This window comes from Gossypium raimondii, chromosome 5 (assembly GCF_025698545.1).
Source record: "Gossypium raimondii isolate GPD5lz chromosome 5, ASM2569854v1, whole genome shotgun sequence".
Classification (NCBI taxonomy): domain Eukaryota; kingdom Viridiplantae; phylum Streptophyta; class Magnoliopsida; order Malvales; family Malvaceae; genus Gossypium; species Gossypium raimondii.
Window position 1 is genome coordinate 4,528,383 of NC_068569.1, and position 18,838 is coordinate 4,547,220.

Genomic DNA, 18,838 nt, shown 5'->3' on the forward strand with positions numbered 1-18,838 from the left:
ATGCAATCTTTTCTTTTTCGCCTTCAAGAGATAGTACCGATACCCTTACCTGAAACAACTAAAGATGTGTAGTTATTAAAACCAAAACGTTAATTCACTCCTCCTCTAAATTAACAGTTGAAGCCTTTGTTTTAAGACTTAGCTCGAGACTACTACTCTCTTACAAATGGCAGTATACCATATTTGAATTCGACAACAAATTTCGTATTGACTCTTTAAGTTGGTATTCTAACCATCTCTAAATTTTTTTAGCAATTTTGGTCGATATACTTTTTTTTAATTTCACTTTTAACTTATAATTAGATTGCTAAAACTTTAAATGAGATTGATGTGGAATTCATTAAAGTTGAAGCTTTCAATAATTTACACTCTCATAATGAATACTAGCATGTTTTAAAAAAATATTCGTACGTTAAGCTAAACAGCTAGTAGTATGGACAGCAAAGATAAATGTCCCATGTGCGATTGAATAAAAGGGAGAGCTTGTTGTTTTGTTTTGTTCCTAATTTCCATTATTGGCACGTGCAATTCAAAGCCAAGAAAAGACACGTAGATGTGGATGGGATAGGGTGCGTGGCCACAAAAAGAAAAGAACTTTTAATCACCACTCAGCTCAGCACTGGTTAATGTCATCTATTGATTGCAAAGCAGTAGTACATGTAATTGAGCAGTTGCACAACTGATGAGCTGATACAGGGAAGACAACAAGAAAACTTCACATGCTATTTAAGTCTAAATAGAACCCAGATTAATTTGGACATGTTATTTTCCTACCAATCTTTGCGAAACCAATAGAAAAATATAATCCGTGACTGACAACAACACGGAGCAATTAGATTCTTACACGCAACTTTGTTTAATTGTATCGATGAGGATATTTGGGGAGTTAGACTGATTCTAGCTTTCAATTTCCAGCCGCCTAATCCACCGACTTGTTCACATTGCTGTTTTTCCTCCTTTAAAATTTGTGTGAAATTGATGTTTGCATTGCCGACATCTCCATTCACGCATCTGTCTCGTGCCTGGTTTTCCCTGTTTTTGAATTTTAGGGTTACTTCCCATTCCAGGTTAACACTGTGGATTGACAATAAACCTTGGAATTTACTATTTTGAAAAATGAGTTTCTACAATTGTTTCGTATAATCATAAATAGAATAAATCAATGTAACACACATTATGAAACTTTAAAATAACAATCAAACTAGACAAAGAATCATCACATGATTTATGTAGGATAAAACTCCAACTCAAATTTAATATCAAATGGATCACATTAGCAGCAGTAAAAGAAACGCTTCATAGTGCAAAAACATCCAAATTTGGGGGTTTGAAATATGAAAGCCAATCTCATCAGTTGTGAACATAAATATTGTCTTGTGGAGATACTATAAATAAAGCTGTTGAAATATAAACAACTCCCTGTCTGAACAGCATGCAGTAAAGCTTGAATCCTTTCTTTTTCACAATTCTTGACTGCAGACAATTTCTTGATAGCTTTGATTAGTTATTGAAAATATTCAATTAACTTATTTTTTTATATGTATTTAATGATTCATGATTTACCAAGAAAACAATTCATAATAAAAATTATTTGATAGAATAATTTCATGAAAAATGTGGTGAAAATTATATTTATCTCTTTTTTTTAACATTTTATTGTATTTTAATACATTAGCTTACTCCACATCTACTCCTTAAATTTCTTCTTTGTATTTTCAAAATGATAAATGATCAAAATTTTATTATTAAATTAACAGAGCAAATAGCCAACTCACTATCATTGTTTAAATTAATCTTCTTTTAAAGAGAATCAACTCATATTTTATTTTATTCTCAATATAATATTGTTATAGTGTTCTCCATTATTCGTTTCTGGACCGATCCATTACCCGGCCAAAATCGGCCCATCTCTTCTTACTTGAATAAGTATATAGTTCACTATTATGGTTCACCTATGCACTTCGCCACCATGCAGGCAACCTTATATTAGGAGGACACGTACCAATCTTAGGAGAGAGTACGTGTTAACATGCATGGAGCCTATCTGATCCTAGTACGCCATATCAAATGACTGTAATATGTAAATTTGATAATATAATTTATTGTAAATATTTCATGAATGTTTAAAAAATAGATAAATGTAAAATGTAAAACTTTTATAAATCGAATTTTACATTGATAAAAAAAGTAATTATATTTTTTAATTTAGAGACGTGTTAATCTGTAGATTCGCTATAAAAAATAATACGATTTAAATTCATATCATATATGTATTTTAAAAAAAAAAATTATCTACCATTTTTATATATATTCAAACTAATTATATTGAGTTAGAAATAAATCCAGTCCAACCCAACCATGGGAAAGGTTCTGGTGATGGACAAAATAGCAAAAGAAATTCTAGGATGTTGGAAATATCCATTTTCTTTTTTAATTAAAGGAGGAGGAAAGAGAGTAGCGTAACGTTTTCAAACCGTGTGGGCGATTAGTTATGGCTTCAGCATTTTCCCCTTTTCAAAAGTCAATACGACTATGACCATGAAATTGAAAGCTTAATTGAACTCTACCTTTTCTTTCTTCTCACGGAATTATAATCCAAATATATATTTATTTATATATGATTAAAATTAAAAATAATAAAATTCACACATAATTTATATGAGAGATTTTGAATACGAGATAAAACTTTTACATCTTAATTTTGATATTATTATATAATTATATAGTCGTAAATGTCCTTTTGCATGTTTAAATTACTTATAATTAAAATTAAACCCAATAAAATACAATCGAAATAATATCTAGAATATATTTAAAGTCGCACTAAAATAATTTTAGAAAGAGTTCACGCGTTATAAGAAAATTGAAATAAATTTATACATTATTTGCTTACAATGAGGGTTAAATATAAGATATCAAAATATTAAGATATTCCCTTTATACATAGAGCGAATTAGAGATGCTCATAAGTCAAGATATAAACATGATATTAACATATTTTATATTTATCCAACCTAACTCGACTTGAAAAAATATTATGGCCAAAAAAGTATAGAGGGAATGTTGCTTGCTAATATATGGATACAAATGTGGCAATGGGGTGTAGTAAAGTGTTGGAAGAGGGATAAAAAGTTAATTACATCTACTTGTAATGATTAACAATTTGATAGAGATTGTTTTAGTTAAGATAGGAAACGTGCTTATTTTTATATAAACATTTCCTTAGAGATTGTTTCACACTTGATTTTGTTAAAGATTGGAAACGTGTAGATATAATTTGAAATGGAAAAAAGAGACTGACTGACCAACTAAGGCCGTTATCTTGCTTAACAGCTATCGTCTTTCTAATAAAGCAAGTGCCTTTTCTTTATCCGTTAAAAAAAATGAAAGGCTTAGATCCGTAGGATGACATGGCGTTAATGGTCCAAAATATACATATGAGCCTAGCCTTCAAGAGAGGTTTCGTGTCATTGCAAAATAAAATATCCTCGTTAAACAACAATAAAGTTTATAGAAGTGATGATCAAGTCGCAAAAATGCATATCATCCCGCCTGTCCCACGCCCCTTCTAATTCTTCTTATAGTAATAAGGAAAACATTAAGCACAAATCAGACAACAAAATATAAGAAATCAAGTCCTCCGGATTCGAGTAAAAATAATAGGATAAATTACATCAAAGTTATTAAATTATTAATAAATTTATATTTTGATCATTTAACTTTAAAATATTATAAAATGATTATTAAATTATTTAAAAAAATTTATTTAAATAAATGGACTATTCATAGAAGAAAATTGTTTGGATTTTGATTCACAAATTGTTCAAAGTTATTTCATGAAAAAAATAAATTGTAGAAGAGAAACAAAAGAGCTTTCGATTGGTGCAGACGATGCGAATAAAGAACGTCATATAACAATAATTTTAATAGTCCAATGACTTAAGTGAGAAATTTTAAATAATTCAATAATTATTTTATAATTTTTGAAGTTGATTTATCTAAAATAACATAAAAATATTTTGATTTAAAAAATATTCATTATAATTTAAAATATTTAAACTAAAAGAACACGTTGGGCACGTGGCAGAACGTGTCATATCAGTGTTATTATTATTTTGTTTCATATCAGTATTATTGTTAGCGGTAGTAAAAAATGAAAGAGCCTGGAAAGAACGGGGGCATGGTAGGTGAGCTGGCTGAAAGTAGGAAAGTCGACTAGATAATCTTAAGGTCAACAAGACGAACCTTCTCTTAGTCTTTGTGGGTTCAATAAATATGTACGTATTAAACCATAAATCTACTGTCATTGGTGGTGGTGGGGGCTTCACTTTTGACTCTTGACCTTGAAATCCCCTTTAGAATTTCAATATCTATATACCAAAAAAAAAAAGAGGAGAGAGAGAGAAATTATAATCCCAATATGTCCAAAACCAAAAATAATTAAAATTCCAGAAAGCAAATAAATGTTTAACAAATTGATATTTGTTTGTATGAATGTAGACAGGTTACCAAGGTGAAAGAGCGAGTTTTTATTCCAAGTGGGATGTCATCTGTAGGTGAGAGAAAGGCTCTTTCAGCCTCATCTTCCTCTAACTTTCCTGGATAAACCAAATCCTTTTGAAACATCATCTGAATTTAGCCTCTATATATTTCCAGATTCCTCGCTCTGGGTATTATTACTCTCTCATTCCCTTCTCAAAAACCTTCCACTCTCTCTTCCTCATCGTATCTTCACAGTTTCAGCTCCATCGCCTGCCTCTTTGCTTCTTCTTTTCTTGTTCTATAGTGTAATTTCAGTGATGGAATCGACTTGGGTGGATACGACTCTCGACCTCAACATCAATTCTTCCCATAATACCATCAAAGTTCTGGTGAGTTTGGGTTATCAGCTCATGTTAGTGACATATGATTTTCTTGCTTTTTAGATTGTTGGGCTTATGAAAACTTTTCAACTTTTATTTTTTATTTTTTTGAAACAGAAGAGAGAATCCAGTGGAAAACTGGCTGATTCTGATGTGAAAGTACCAGTTAAACAAGAGGTCAGTTTCTGGATAAGTTTATTAATCGGCTTTAAAAAACTTAAAATTGTATATCCTAGAAACTTGGATTGCTACTTCATAGCTGATTTATATTTCTAATTACAGACCGGAGCTTTGGTGGAGGAATTGAACCGGATTATCGCTGAGAACAAGAAGCTAACTGAGATGCTAACAGTTTTATGCGAGCGCTACAGCTCTTTGCAGAACCAATACATGGAATTGGTGAGCAGGAACTCGGGAAGTGATGCAACAGCTGCAACATCAAAAAAGAGAAAAGCCGAGTGTGAGGATTATGTCCCTATGATTGGATTCAGTGGAAAAGCTGAGAGCAGCTTTAGTGATGAAGACTCGTGCAAAAAGCCTAAGGACTGCATCAAAGCAAAAATTTCAAGGGCTTACGTCCGCACAAATCCTTCTGATAACAGCCTGGTAAGTCCCTCCCTAGAGTTTTAGTATATGCTAAGTATTTAATAAACCTCCAAGTAGTTGGGGTTCTGAATTTTTCTTGTGTTCATCTGTGTTACAGATTGTGAGAGATGGATATCAATGGAGAAAATATGGTCAAAAGGTTACAAGAGATAACCCCTCTCCGAGGGCATACTTCAAGTGCTCCTTCGCCCCAAGTTGTCCCGTCAAGAAAAAGGTGAATCCATGCTTCTCTCCCACATTATTTATGATCATATACAACTTGAAGTTTTAATTAGTTTCTGATTGTTTGTTTATTGTTCTTTTTGTTTGATCCTTCTTTTAGGTGCAAAGAAGTGCTGAAGATCCATCAATCCTGGTTGCTACTTATGAAGGAGAGCACAACCATGCACAACACTCTACACCAGCATTATCATCATTAAGCCCCAACAGTGGTACCAGTAACCCTCGTTCAGCTCCTGTTTCTTCTTCTTCTTCTGCCCCCACCAAATCTTCACCTCCCACAGTAACTCTGGAGCTGATGAAACCAACTGGGTTGGGTAATGATACCAAAAACCCAACCCAACAAGTTGATGAACCAGCTATCCAAAAGATTTTAGTTCAACAAATGGCAGCTTCTTTGACTAGAGACCCGACTTTTACAGCAGCTCTAGCTGCAGCCATATCTGGAAAAGTTCTAGATCACAAGTGGTAAAATTCAACATACTTAGGGAGAAATCCATAGTTATGTAATTCTTTTTCCTTTTTGTTTAGATTGGTAGAGAGAGTTTCAGTATCAACTGATGTAAATAGAATCTTGAATCTAATATCCGAAAAGAAAATGAAGGTAATTCTTTTCCTAAGTAATTCAGCTGCAGTGATCGTTAATGCTATATTCCAATTCAGAAGGGAATTCTTAAATACTTGGATATTCCCATGTTACAACAAAGAAATTCATTTACAGTTAACTATAGCACAATGACCAACATCCAAATGTTTTTTTGCTTCAAAGTACATACAAGGGTCAGAAAATTTACACAGTGAAATCCCTATTTGAGTGTTGTTAATTGTAAGCTTATAGTGGCAACAAATTCATCTGCAGATGAATAATAAGGCATGTGTATCTCTGTTCATTGTTTTTTATCGTAAAGAAACCGACAGGCATTTTTCAAATAAATTACCGTAGATATTTACCATCGTTTTTCTCTCAGCATTGATGACAATGACTAATTAAGAGATATTTGGTATTAAATTATTGTCAAAATAACAAATGTCGTGTATGAACTGGATGCTGTGGTATAACCAAATTTAAATGCTTGACTTGATGGAGCTACCATTGACTAATAATTTAGAGATTATATAATTTGAACATAGACTTTTCTGTAATTGTTCTTTTCATAATATGCAAAATAGTCAATTATGTTAAAAGAAAATCTTTATCCACAACGTCTTTCATTATTTGCACAATGTAAAGTTTTACAAATCAAAGATTCCCAATACAAGTGACCTAATACTCAATCATGCTACACGCTTTCTGCCTTTATACCGTTTTGGGTCAGTTTCAACGATAAATCACCCTTCACCCGCCCATGGTTTCATACATAGGGATGTGAAATAAGTGGGGAGGTGCGGAGAAATCCCCGTCAAGAATTTTTATCTCTATTTTCACTCTGGAATCTGCGAGACTAAAGCCATTCTGGTCTCACCGGGTACAAGATTATACTCATGTTTGCTCCATCACTCACTGTGGGTTTAATTTTTGTCTCCATTTCTACCCTACCACTTGCAAAACATGTATCCTTCCTCGCCTAATTTGGTGCGAAGTGGAGCAAGATCCCGCGAAACCTGCCCCACTGACGTCTCTATTCATACACTTAAAATTTATCTTATTAATTTAAATCTTAAACCTATTTGAATCTAATTCCATTATAAATTAATAATTTAAAATTTAAGTTAATTCGAATCAAAATCTTGTTTTATGTTAATATGAATGTAGATTAGGTACATGGTCTTATACCTAATATGTTAAAATGTTTTTTAGTTTAGAAATATATATAAAATAAATATGATGATTACATGGAAAACTAAGTTAATTATATTCTATTAGAATTGAATCTTACGTATCACGTAAGCAATAAAATTCTACATGTAAATTTATATGATTGATCATAATTTTTTATTTTTCTTTCTCTTGTAAATTTTCTGGGAAAGATAGGACAGAAAGAAATAGAGAAATCAAACAAGGGGAAAGACTAAAGAAATGAAGTCCACGCATTTTGTCTGCACCCGCAAACACGTCGGACCCATTTCTCACAAACAAAAGTAATTGGAAAAAGGAGAAGTGCTTACTTCATTTTGAATGATGTCACACCTATTACGATTTCCATAGTCGTGAATCTCGATCCTAAATTCCACTCAAATATAAAATACCTATTTGATGATTCTACGGAATTCGTGGAGTTTCCTGACTGAGAAAAACCAAACCCAAATATAAACTCTTCCGGTTTGATAATTTCTAGTTTTTTTGGAGAAGGAGATTCGCCATGTCTCCAGATTACGACAAAGAAAAGGTTAATATACATATATATATATATAGCTTCTTGATGATATGATTCCTTTTCGTTTTCGATAAGGAGATTGATTTAAGAAGAAAATTTTCAGGTGGAAGCTCTGGAAGCAGAGCTGGACTGTTTGCAGAAAGAGAATGAAGCTCTCGGATTAATGTTTGAAACGATGAGCAGAAAGTACATCATGCTTCATCAAGCTTATCTCCACCAGAAATCAAACAAGAGGCAAAGACTTGAAGTTCCGGCTGCTGCTGGATCCAAGGCGTCACAGGTTTTCGTGAAAACGGACCCCAGAGACCAAAGCCTTGTAAGTGAGATCAACATATATCAGAACTTTACCCTAGCTAGCTAGGTTTCTTAATTTGCATGTTTAATTATTATTATTAATTCCTTTCTTTCTTTCAGCATGTTCGTGATGATATATATGTTACCTAATGTTACTAAGATTTGTTTACGTAGATAGTGAAAGATGGATTTCAATGGAGAAAATATGGCCAGAAAGTTACTAAAGACAATCCCTCGCCTCGAGCTTATTTTAAGTGCTTTATGGCTCCGGGATGCCCTGTCAAAAAGAAGGTATATTATATACAATTATATTTTTTATGTTCCAACTAAGGATCTTTGATTTTTGTTTTAATGAAAGAGGTTTTTTATCAACTTATGACTCTAACTTTGAGATTCAAGATAAGCTAGAAATGACTAATTTGGACTAATAAAAAAAAGTAATTTTTTTTAGAGAAGAACACTAATAGTGTATAATTCTATTATTTCTAATGATCTGTGTATCAAAATTAATTCCTTCATTTATAATTTTGCATTGAAAGTTATGGGGTAAAAAATGTGTAGGTTCAGCGATGCGTGGAGGACAAATCTATTGTTGTGGCAACATACGAAGGACAACACAACCATGATGTTGATTCCACAGCTGCCGGAAAATCATTGTTAGCATCATGCAGCTCGGCGATATTTTCCGGGACGAGAAGCATTCCTTTTCCACCTCTGGATAATCCTTTTCGACCAACCATCACCCTTGATCTCACTCTTTCAGGCTCCGACTTACAAAACCACAGAAACCTTCCAAGCTTTATGCATGATTATAGCACCAGTAACGACGACGGAAATAATAATAAGAAGAAGATCGAAGACTATGTTGCATCCTTTACAAAAGATCCTAACTTCACTCTAGCTTTAGCTGCAGCGGTTGCTCGCTCCATCAAAACTGAACACCCTAAACCATCACTTCCGTGAACTTCAAAAACAAACTATAACACTATGGTATATATATATATATATATTTTTTTTGGTGACAAAGAGCGAAGATAGATAATGGAGTGAATATCAAACACTTTTGTAGTTTGTATCTGCTTTGGTGCAAATATGAATGGCGGCACGCTGCTTAGCTACTATATGTTCCATAAACTATTTATCTATAGATATATAAAATAAGTGTCTTTAAATGAGGTTAAGTTCTTGTGAACATTCAAGTTACTTTTCCTTACATAGCAGGATTTTAAAGGGATTCTTTTTTTTTTCTTTTTATAATAATAATCCGAGCCAACAACCAAGGATGATCGGTGTTTGATCTTTTTCAGAGACCAACATGTGTGTGTGTACACATCCAATGGACCCAAAGAGATCATGAGAATAATAGAAACAAGTGCAGTACAATTCAGGATGAGAAATTTTGATCACTGGCTAATCATCTCGTGATATTAAGCTCATATCACATTGACATTTAGATTCCTATAACTAAAATTTTTACACAAAATATTGAAAAGAGCACAAGCTATCAGGTATTGTATGTATTCCTATATTTTACAACAAAAAAATTTACGCATCCTACAAGAGGCTCTGGAGGACCTAATGAATTCCATCCATCAGCTCTACTTGTGGACGGAAACTGCAGCTGAATGCATCTACAATAGCTTACCATTTGAATTTAGTAGTTGGACCCGCCTGCGTTTTAATCAATACAACCCCTTATTCTTGCTGTCTTATTACACATGATACATTCTTCTCCACGACATGAAAGGCTGTAATTCGTGCTATGAGCTTCCAAGAGTTTATTCTCCATGGAGCAAAATTGTCTTATTTCATATGGGAGCAGTAGAATGTAATGTAAATCGACAGGAATATGGATCCTATAAGCACCGATCATCAAATATTGGCACTTTCATTGGACATCATTTCAAGTGTTCAGACTTCTTTGTCGGAGTACTAACTTTCAGCTTCTCATTATCTGCCTCTTTCTGTGCTTTCTTCTTTTCCAATTCAAGCTGCTTGCAGTTTTCCTCGTGTGCTCGGACAAACATCCTCACAAAATTGAGCAGAGTGGACACAACTATAGGAAAAGTTGAGAGTAAATTAGCAACACTCAAAACGTAAAGCAGATCTGCGGCTGAGATTTACATGGGTGCATGTTGGCTAATAGTAGTGCAAAGCATTCAAAGTCGAGCTATACATGCACATAAACAGATGTGCAAATGCCATCAAATCACTTAGAACTAATATATTAGCATAAATGCTAGCTATAATATGAAATTCAAAGCAACTTTCAATGATGTGTTCACCGCAGTGAATTGAAAAACAATAGCATTCTCAATTCCATTCTGATGCAAAAGCTTCCACCATATACTAGATCAGGGTCACTTTCACCATATGGGACAGCATCCCTCATACTATTGCTATTGAGGGTCAACAGAAATTTTTTTACAATAAAGAAAATGAACAAGGCACAGATGACTTCAGACTAATTAGACCATAAAATTTTCATTATGCCAGGCTTCAAGAACCCAACCCTCAGTCTTACCCCAACTTCACTAAATCAAAAAGAACTGCAACAAAATGTTAATGAATCAGTTCTTTTAAACTTTATGGTCCTAGATTGTTACAGCGTAATCAGTAAGCATTAAACAAACATGTTAAGACCAACAACTATACCTTGCTCAAATGGGCACCGTGCCGGATCTTCTCCAAAATAAAGAGCCAAGGCATCTGCATTTCTACCCTGAAACATCCAATTTAGAAATGCTAATGAGATAGCTATGTAGCCTGTACACTTAAGAAGTCAGAATAAAAAACTCAATATAATACATACCACACTAGAATAAAGCAAAGCCAAAGACCTGACTTCACTTTCAGCAAAACCAAGGAACTCCTTTAAAGTCTGAATATATAAATAAATAAATAAAAGCATTATTGTTAGTCAAACAATATGGAATAAGAAAAACAAGTAGAAAGGATGGGGTTTAGAGTTTATAGCTTAGGGTTTATGGTTTATGGTTTATGGTGTCCCCTAACGGAGATGCATCCATTACCAGCAGAAACCGAAGCAACACATAAATGTGCAGAAACCCCATTAATGTGCAAAACAACTAGTTGATATATAAGAATTACCCAACAAAATGTTTCAGACACTGGACCATCATTTTCTGAGGCAGTCAGTTCTTGTACAACTTTCTCCAATCCTTTACTAATGGCTTGCATTTCCTCTGCTAAACATTTCAATTGTATCTGCGTGGCAATCAATAATTTTACCTAGCAGCATATGACAAACACTAAGCAAATTAAGTATGACCTCAAAAGGCCATAAAAAATTTTACCTTCGTTGAAGCTTCCAAAGTTACAAGGTCTTTTGGAAATTCTAGTAATTCTGGCGACTTTTCATTCAGGACCTAAACAGTAATGAAGTAATGGGAGGCTTATGAAATGGTAGAGGCCATTAGCAGCAAGTATAAATAATATTTTCATACAGAATATGTTATTGGTTGAAATGGTAATAAATGCAATATAAGCAGTTAAATTAAACAGGTCCTTAACCCAAATTCTTTGTTTTTAGGAAAAAGAAATGAACATAATAAAATCTCTAGTAAATTTGAAACATGCATGCAAAACTAATGACAATGAAACTATGATGAACTGATGTCTGCATATTCCTTACAAAGTGTAGAATGGTCTTAAAAACAAATACAGAAGTGTTCCCCCTAGAAACATAAGTGTAGAAATGCAAGAATATGTTATTCAGGCAAGTTTAACAACAAACATCAGTATCAGGGAAAGTAAGAAGGGCAAATGATCTTTTACCTTGCAAAGATAATGCATGAGAGTCATCTTGTTGTTCCGAGCTCGTGTCTCAGTGAGTTTCAGGAGACTATCCAATCGAAAACCAACAGCAGAACCTGAGGGAAGAAAGAAACCATCAAGTACTGAAATCTTCAGAGTAAATTGATGCTTAAGATTGTAAAGAACTGCCATCTTAGGAGAAGAAGTTACAGTACTGATAATAGCACTCGAAGATACGGTTAACAGAACAAAGTTATCAAATTAGAGTCACCAGAAACTGATTTAGATCCAGGGCATTTGGTATGATAGAAAGTGAGAATTTTCCATGAAAGTAAAAATAAATTATTAGACAAAATTATCCTTCTTTTATTTTGATTTAGGGTATTATTTTGTTCATGGTATTAACTTTTTTCCTTTTTTTTCTATTCTGAAATAATTTTGTTTTTATCTAATTATTATATTGTGATTTTTTAATAATTATTAACTAATGCATTTTTTTCTTAAACATATTTTACTTATGTTTCCTCTCGTGTATACACAATTTTATTTTCAATTAAAATTACAATTTTAAAAATTACCAATTAACATATCATTAAATATGTAATGCAAGAATATTTTCATAAATCTAACCTTCCCCACGATCACATTCCATTGGAATCATAAGTTGAAAAATCACAGGATTATTGGATAGACATGATACATAGCAGTAATCAGCTACAGGATTGTGTTAAACATTTAGGGTCAATTAACAATAATGAAATGGTGACAGAGACAATTAATTCAAGTAGAACAACAGAAGGCAAGGAGATTGACCTTTGTTTCCCATTGACAAATATATCTCACCATAATGAAACAGAAAAAGAAGACTGCAATAAGATAGTAATAGAAACTACCACATCAACAAAATCACTCACCCCTTGCAGTGCCCTTGTTCAATGCATTTCCCAGATAAAGAATAGTTTGCATGATCCTTTTCAATTTGACCGAATTCCTCACCTGATGAATGTGTTGGTGAAATGGTACCAATGACAAATTGTTCAGTAAAAAAAATCTTTTGAAAAAGCTAATTTATGTAAAAAAGAGAAATTAACTTGCCTCTTCAGCTGTAGAGTTTATGATATTCAAACCATTTCTAAGGTCAGAAACCTGGAAAGATGCAAAATTTACCAATTAGGTGACAACAACAGAAAGCATCTGATACCAATTTGATAACACAGTTTCTCCTCATACCTGGGAAGAAAATTGTATCTTGAATAAGAAAACTCTTAGCTTTGACTCTACTCGTGGCACTTTTATCAACTCTAGGAAAAACTGTCACCAAATACAAGGCAGGTAATCAAATATAATGCTTGTTTTCTTCTTAGAAGGATATAATGTTTGTTAAAAACACGTGTATAACACAAAAGTTACTACACTGACTTGTTCACATTTTCCCAACTTCTCCTTATCTCCATTATAACCCTGAAAATAAGAACATGATCATCACTTAAAACATGATTTTTTGCGTAACATGCCAAATGATGTCATCAACTCAAATGGTTATGAACAGTAACAGCACAGAATAAGCATATTTTTTCAACACCTTGAGTAATTCAGTCTCTTCTTTAGTAGGACAAAACTTAATAAGGTTCTCAAGCTGATCGGAATCTAGTGTTGTATCATCCAAGGTAAGTACCGAACTCTGCAAGATAGTGGCAGCAAAATAAAAATGTAAAAGATCAATTTAAGAATATTTCAGGGGCAACAATTTGTAAATTGACATATGGAATGTAACATTAAGTACAATTAGGGTAGTCATGTGGCAAGGAAATGAAGTAACTAAAAAAAAAAAAATCAAAGCCCAACATGTAACAGTGTATGAATACATGATATTTGTCGCTTGTAAATAGAACTATAACTGAGAATCTAAACTACTAAGAGAAATACCATATAGTTTATCTTACCGTCAAATCAGGCAAAGGAATTTTGACTTTTGTGAGCATGATTTCACAATTATATGCCCGCCTAAGCTCAATCTGCAAATCAATGAATTTCATGTGTGATAGCAAATACAGATTAGATGCTCCAAGTGTGGAACTGTAGACAGGTTTAAATACATGAAAAAACTCCAGGTTTGTACATAACCCATGAGGGATTTCAACATGTTGAGAAAGAAAATTAGCATACTAATTACCAGCTGGACTTTCTCAGGTTTACGGCCTGAAGCACCTCGATTTGATTTCCCATCCCTGCTAGCATTATCTGAATTAGGTGCGGCTGCAGAGAAAAGACTCTCAAGTTCTGACATGTCAATTTCCGGAGCCCTAGCACAGATTTAAAAAAAAAAATGAACCATAATATATCTCCATAGAATTATATGAACTAAAATGGTTCAGTGACAAATATGTACTTGGAAGCTTCTTCAGGTTTTTGTGCCTCAGCCCATAAGCTTCCTTGCATCGCCCTCGTCAACTTCAACCAATGATATGGCTTCAAGTTGTTTTTTCTAGGTTGAGCCAGACTTTTAGGACCTATGCGTGATATGCCCCGTCCCTTCAAATTCAAAGGAGCAGCAGAAGGTTGTCCTGGAATTGAAGGTATATTGCCATTGCTTACTGAATGTAACTGTGGAGAGGTGTCACCTGCTTTAGATAATCCTTTGGCACAAGGAGCTGGAGGAGGTGGCACAGGTGGAACATGAGCAGAGTTATTTGGTGAAGGACCCTTCGCAGCAAGACTAGGAGGAGGAGGAGGTGATGGCCGTGGCACTGAGGATTTACTAGTAGGATCTGAGATAGATCCAGACTGTGGGGGAGGTGCAGGTGGTGGAGGAGGTCCAGATGTCCGAATCTGTGGTGAACATGAATTGGGGCAGGTGGTTGAGGAAGCCACGTTAGGGAGTGGTGGAGGAGGAGGGGGAGCTGAAGATGAATTCTTTACGGTAAAAGATGGAGATATAGCTGAGAAAGGAGGGAGTGGGGGAGGGGGAGGGGGAGGGGGAGCTGAAAACGAATTCTTTACAGAAGAAGATGGAGATGTAGCTGAGGATGGAGGGAGTGGTGGTGGGGGAGGGGGAGACCGGAACAAGTTCTCGACTTTGGGAGCTAAAGATGCACTCGAGGAGGGAGGAAGAGATTGAAGTGAATTCTTAACCAAGGGAGATGGAGATTCCCTAGAAAAGGAATGTAGAGGAGGGGGAGGATGGGGGGGAGACTGGAATGAACTCTTCACTGAAGGAGGAGATACCTCCAGAGAAGGAGGGGGTTGATAAGCAGGAGATGCTCCTGAAAAAGAGGGCAATGGAGGAGGAGGAGGAGGAACAAATGATGACTGACCAGGTGAAGCAATTGCACGAGTAAGTTGCAGATGCTTAGGTGTATTTGATAAATGACTTGAAACTGATGAGGAAGATAAAGATGATGCCACAGGATGACTGTGATCTTCACTTTCAGATGCATCATGATCATGCAATAGAGCTGTAATGCCAAGAGCTGAAGGTGGACTACGGTATCTTGATATTGGAGCAGGTGAACCTGGCAAGGAATTGCAATATGAAACTGGAGAAGAGATTGAAGACTGAGGTCCTCGCTGGGATATAATCTTAGGTTGTGCAGGCCTTTGCACGGCAACCTGAAGTTCTTGGGGTTCAGTTTTCTTTCTGATTGAATTTACATCCAGGACAGGAGTGAAAGTCGATGTAGATTGTGCAGGTTGTTGTGAAGAAACTTGAATTTCTTGAATTTCAACATTCCTTCTACTTGGATTGGTAAGTTCTGCTTCTTGAAGAGCAACTTGAAGTTCTTGTGATTCGGTTTTCCCTTCAGTTGAGCTTGAATCTGAAGAAGGCACAGCAGAGGGTGAATGCTGTGTAGCCATTTGAGGAGCAACCTGGATTTCTTCTGGTTCAAACTTCGTTCTAGTTGAATTTGCATCTGATGATTGAAAAGAGCATATAGATTGTTTCTCCAAAGCATCGGACGTTGGACTTGTAGTAACGTGTTCTGGTGCCTCCGAGTTAGATTTCTCCTCGACTTTATCATCATGCAAGACACTGGCTATTTCCTTACTCTTGGGACAACCTGTCTTCAAATTTTCTTGTAGCATATTTGCTACATCTGTATAATCAACTCTGCTGAAAATTTCTTGAACTTTAGCAAAATCATCAATGGAAAGGCCATTTTTCTCCTCAATATCCGGAAAATCAATTGAAATGGCAGAAGGTGCAACATCTATATCTGAGAAAATGACCTTCATCCATGCATGAAAGAATAACTATTCAGAATCACAATAAAACAACACACAACAGATTTGGCCCAAAAGAAATAAAAAAACACAAGACAGAAAAGTAAGGAAAAAAGAAGATATTATATATAATTACGTACCTCTGCACTGAAGTCCTTTGGAAATTGGTCCTTAGTATTCCATAAGATGTCAATTTCATCACGGTTAAGCATCAAAATGTTTGATCTTATAAAGGCTGTATTGAACATGATCCTGAACACCATTAATTCCCGCTCCAGATTGCTATCCAGACTAATACATTCAAGCACAACATCACCCACAACATGGCAACGGATGTTGATTTTAACTAGTTCACAGTCCGCCTGCAAGAATAAGTGAAGAATATATATTAAATAATTATGACTTAGATAAGAGTGAATTCATTTTTGAAGTAAAAAGCAAAATAAGTCACATTGTTAATGGTGATTTCGAAACAAAAGAAATCAAGAATAAGCTTCCTTTCAGGAAAAAAAAAAACTAAAACAGAGAATGAGATAAAAAAAGAAGTTACTACAGAGATCAATGAACTGGACTCACTTGCTTGTAATACTGAACAAATTTACTATTCTTCGGCGTAGAGAACAGAACTTTGGGGGTCCTATCAGCAGCCATAAAAGGATCCTGTCCATATATCCTAAATATCAGACGGCAGCCCCCCTCACCATCCATATTAGGAATACATCTTAGAATAATACAGTCCAATGTAAGTGCCTTATCTGATGGAGGCCATTCTGAGCCCACATTTCTCCGAGAGACATACTGGAGGTACCTTAGTTGGGAGGGTAGTGGATTCAGGGGAGATGTCAAATGCAAAAGCTCACGAGGTGCTTGCTTATAGATCATTTCTAATGTTTTCTGCTCCCCGGAATACTGCTTTCGATATAGTAAAAGAGCAGTAAGCATAAACGCCAAAACTGGCAACCCACCTCGTTCACTATGCATTAAGATTATATTTTGTTGCCCGAGTGAGAACCAGTTTTCACTTGATTTCAGGAAATGATGGATCAGCTCCGTCGTGAGTAATGGGCAACCTTCATATTGACGAGGATAGTCCATTACAGTCATATCGTACTCGGACAATATGCTAGCAATTTGACTTTGGTACTCTCCTTCTCGGAAGTTGAACACCATGAATGAAGCATCAGTAAAATGATCACGGAGTTTACACACTATGTTTTCGATGTAGACTCTATATTCCTTTTCTTCCCGTATGTCCGTGGAAAAGCAGCAATCAAAAACTACAAATGCATACAACAGCACATTGGTTATTAACAATACAATAATACTTTCCAGAGATAGACAGAGAGCGAGTGGTATAAACATTTCAAAACCTTTAAAGAGGGCAAAGAGTTAAAAATTATGACTAAATGCATACATCAAATCGAAACTAGGACCATAAATAACAGCAAATAAACGAGTAATAAGGAATGTCGACCCTAAGCCATTAGCTTATTTTTGCATATATGCTACTGGCTCAAAGGATGAATTCTTACAACTAATGCCCGCAGCAGAAATTAGATCAAGGCTCCAACTGCTAAAACACTTTCCCTTTTTGTTTTGTTATTTCTTTTTAGCACACAAGCAATGGGAAGTATTGACGAGCTGTTCTGTACATTAAAAATACACTAATATGGCGATTTAAGCCAGAAAATACTTGGAACTAAAAATGTCCAAATTAGTAAATAGGTCCTTTTTTCTAATCCCATTATTGTTTAACATTCATGGAAGCAAATAGATTTTTTTTAAAAAGCAAAAACAAAAAAAGCGTACCGTAAACCCTTTCAGAGATCTCCAAAAGTCCATCAGGCGGCTTTCTAAAAAAGAGCTTCCTAAACAACCCCATTGTGGTTTCAAGATCTGTCAACAATCAGCTTAGCCCAGAAGGACAGATACGCACATTTTGAGCTAATATAGAGAGAAGAAGAAGGAGAAGCTGAAGGGTCCAAATGATTGTATTGGCACTGCGTAGAGCAATGGGGAGATTGCCGGGTTTTGAAGCAACGAGTTTTTAGGGAAGTGTCCCAGAAACTTAGCTTTCAATCAAGATTCAAGAAACGATATGAGACAATGACTTTAGGTTTAGGACAGAATATTCCGACAATGTTTTGTCAAGGCAGACAAAGATTTGGTCTTTGGAGAGTCCTTTTTTTTTATTTTTTTTTTCTAGTACTATGAATGAAGCAAAAAAATAAAAGAAAAAAAAAAGAACACCAAAAGAAAGAAACAAAATAAGTGAGAATCTAAGAATACAACCAAAAGATCTCAGCTTTGTCTCTATTTTTCCATCATTTTTCTGTTTGTTTGTTTGGTAATTGTTAATGAATAGCAACAAAAAGAAAAAGAAAAAACCCATTAACCATCGGACCCAGTTTCATTTATCTTCCCATTAGTTTCCATGTTCACGGTTTCTTTTGTTTTTGTAATTTCCTTCTATGATATACCATTTAATAATACTCACCAGCACGTCCGTTTCACCCATTGTACGTTTTTCTGCTCCGAAATACT

General features: G+C 34.8%; 3 protein-coding genes across 3 annotated transcripts; 2 read left to right on the top strand and 1 right to left on the bottom strand.

Moving 5' to 3' along the window:
• Positions 1–4,526: 4,526 nt before the first annotated feature.
• Positions 4,527–6,307, top strand: LOC105769109 (probable WRKY transcription factor 40). Its single transcript, XM_012589533.2, has 5 exons — positions 4,527–4,871; positions 4,980–5,039; positions 5,145–5,468; positions 5,566–5,682; positions 5,791–6,307. Exons 1-5 carry the CDS (start codon positions 4,800–4,802, stop codon positions 6,157–6,159), a joined length of 942 nt encoding a protein of 313 aa, XP_012444987.1. The 5' UTR covers positions 4,527–4,799; the 3' UTR covers positions 6,160–6,307.
• Positions 6,308–7,865: 1,558 nt separating this feature from the next.
• LOC105768161 (WRKY transcription factor WRKY76) lies at positions 7,866–9,477 on the top strand. The gene is made up of 4 exons (XM_012587933.2): positions 7,866–8,014; positions 8,106–8,318; positions 8,471–8,587; positions 8,858–9,477. The coding sequence occupies exons 1-4, from the start codon at positions 7,988–7,990 to the stop codon at positions 9,257–9,259; spliced, it is 759 nt and encodes a 252-aa protein (XP_012443387.1). The 5' UTR covers positions 7,866–7,987; the 3' UTR covers positions 9,260–9,477.
• A 158-nt stretch (positions 9,478–9,635) lies between these two features.
• Positions 9,636–18,675, bottom strand: LOC105768155 (formin-like protein 6). Its single transcript, XM_012587920.2, has 17 exons — positions 18,104–18,675; positions 16,871–17,571; positions 16,435–16,656; positions 14,463–16,300; positions 14,247–14,376; positions 14,017–14,088; positions 13,656–13,754; positions 13,493–13,534; positions 13,304–13,384; positions 13,169–13,219; positions 12,988–13,069; positions 12,095–12,189; positions 11,614–11,685; positions 11,408–11,524; positions 11,109–11,177; positions 10,952–11,018; positions 9,636–10,352 (listed from the first exon to the last, which is right to left on the bottom strand). Exons 1-17 carry the CDS (start codon positions 18,174–18,176, stop codon positions 10,195–10,197), a joined length of 3,969 nt encoding a protein of 1,322 aa, XP_012443374.1. The 5' UTR covers positions 18,177–18,675; the 3' UTR covers positions 9,636–10,194.
• Positions 18,676–18,838: the final 163 nt, after the last annotated feature.

Coding starts and splice junctions, on each gene's coding strand:
- LOC105769109 (XM_012589533.2), top strand. CDS start 4,800: ATGGAATCGACTTGGGTGGATACGACTCTCGACCTCAACATCAATTCT. Junction 4,872..4,979: donor ATAATACCATCAAAGTTCTG/GTGAGTTTGGGT, acceptor TTTTTGAAACAG/AAGAGAGAATCCAGTGGAAA. Junction 5,469..5,565: donor ATCCTTCTGATAACAGCCTG/GTAAGTCCCTCC, acceptor TCTGTGTTACAG/ATTGTGAGAGATGGATATCA.
- LOC105768161 (XM_012587933.2), top strand. CDS start 7,988: ATGTCTCCAGATTACGACAAAGAAAAG. Junction 8,015..8,105: donor CAGATTACGACAAAGAAAAG/GTTAATATACAT, acceptor GAAAATTTTCAG/GTGGAAGCTCTGGAAGCAGA. Junction 8,588..8,857: donor GATGCCCTGTCAAAAAGAAG/GTATATTATATA, acceptor AAAAATGTGTAG/GTTCAGCGATGCGTGGAGGA.
- LOC105768155 (XM_012587920.2), bottom strand. CDS start 18,176: ATGGGGTTGTTTAGGAAGCTCTTTTTTAGAAAGCCGCCTGATGGACTT. Junction 16,301..16,434: donor CAAAGGACTTCAGTGCAGAG/GTACGTAATTAT, acceptor GCATGGATGAAG/GTCATTTTCTCAGATATAGA. Junction 12,190..12,987: donor GAACAAGGGCACTGCAAGGG/GTGAGTGATTTT, acceptor TTCTTCCCTCAG/GTTCTGCTGTTGGTTTTCGA.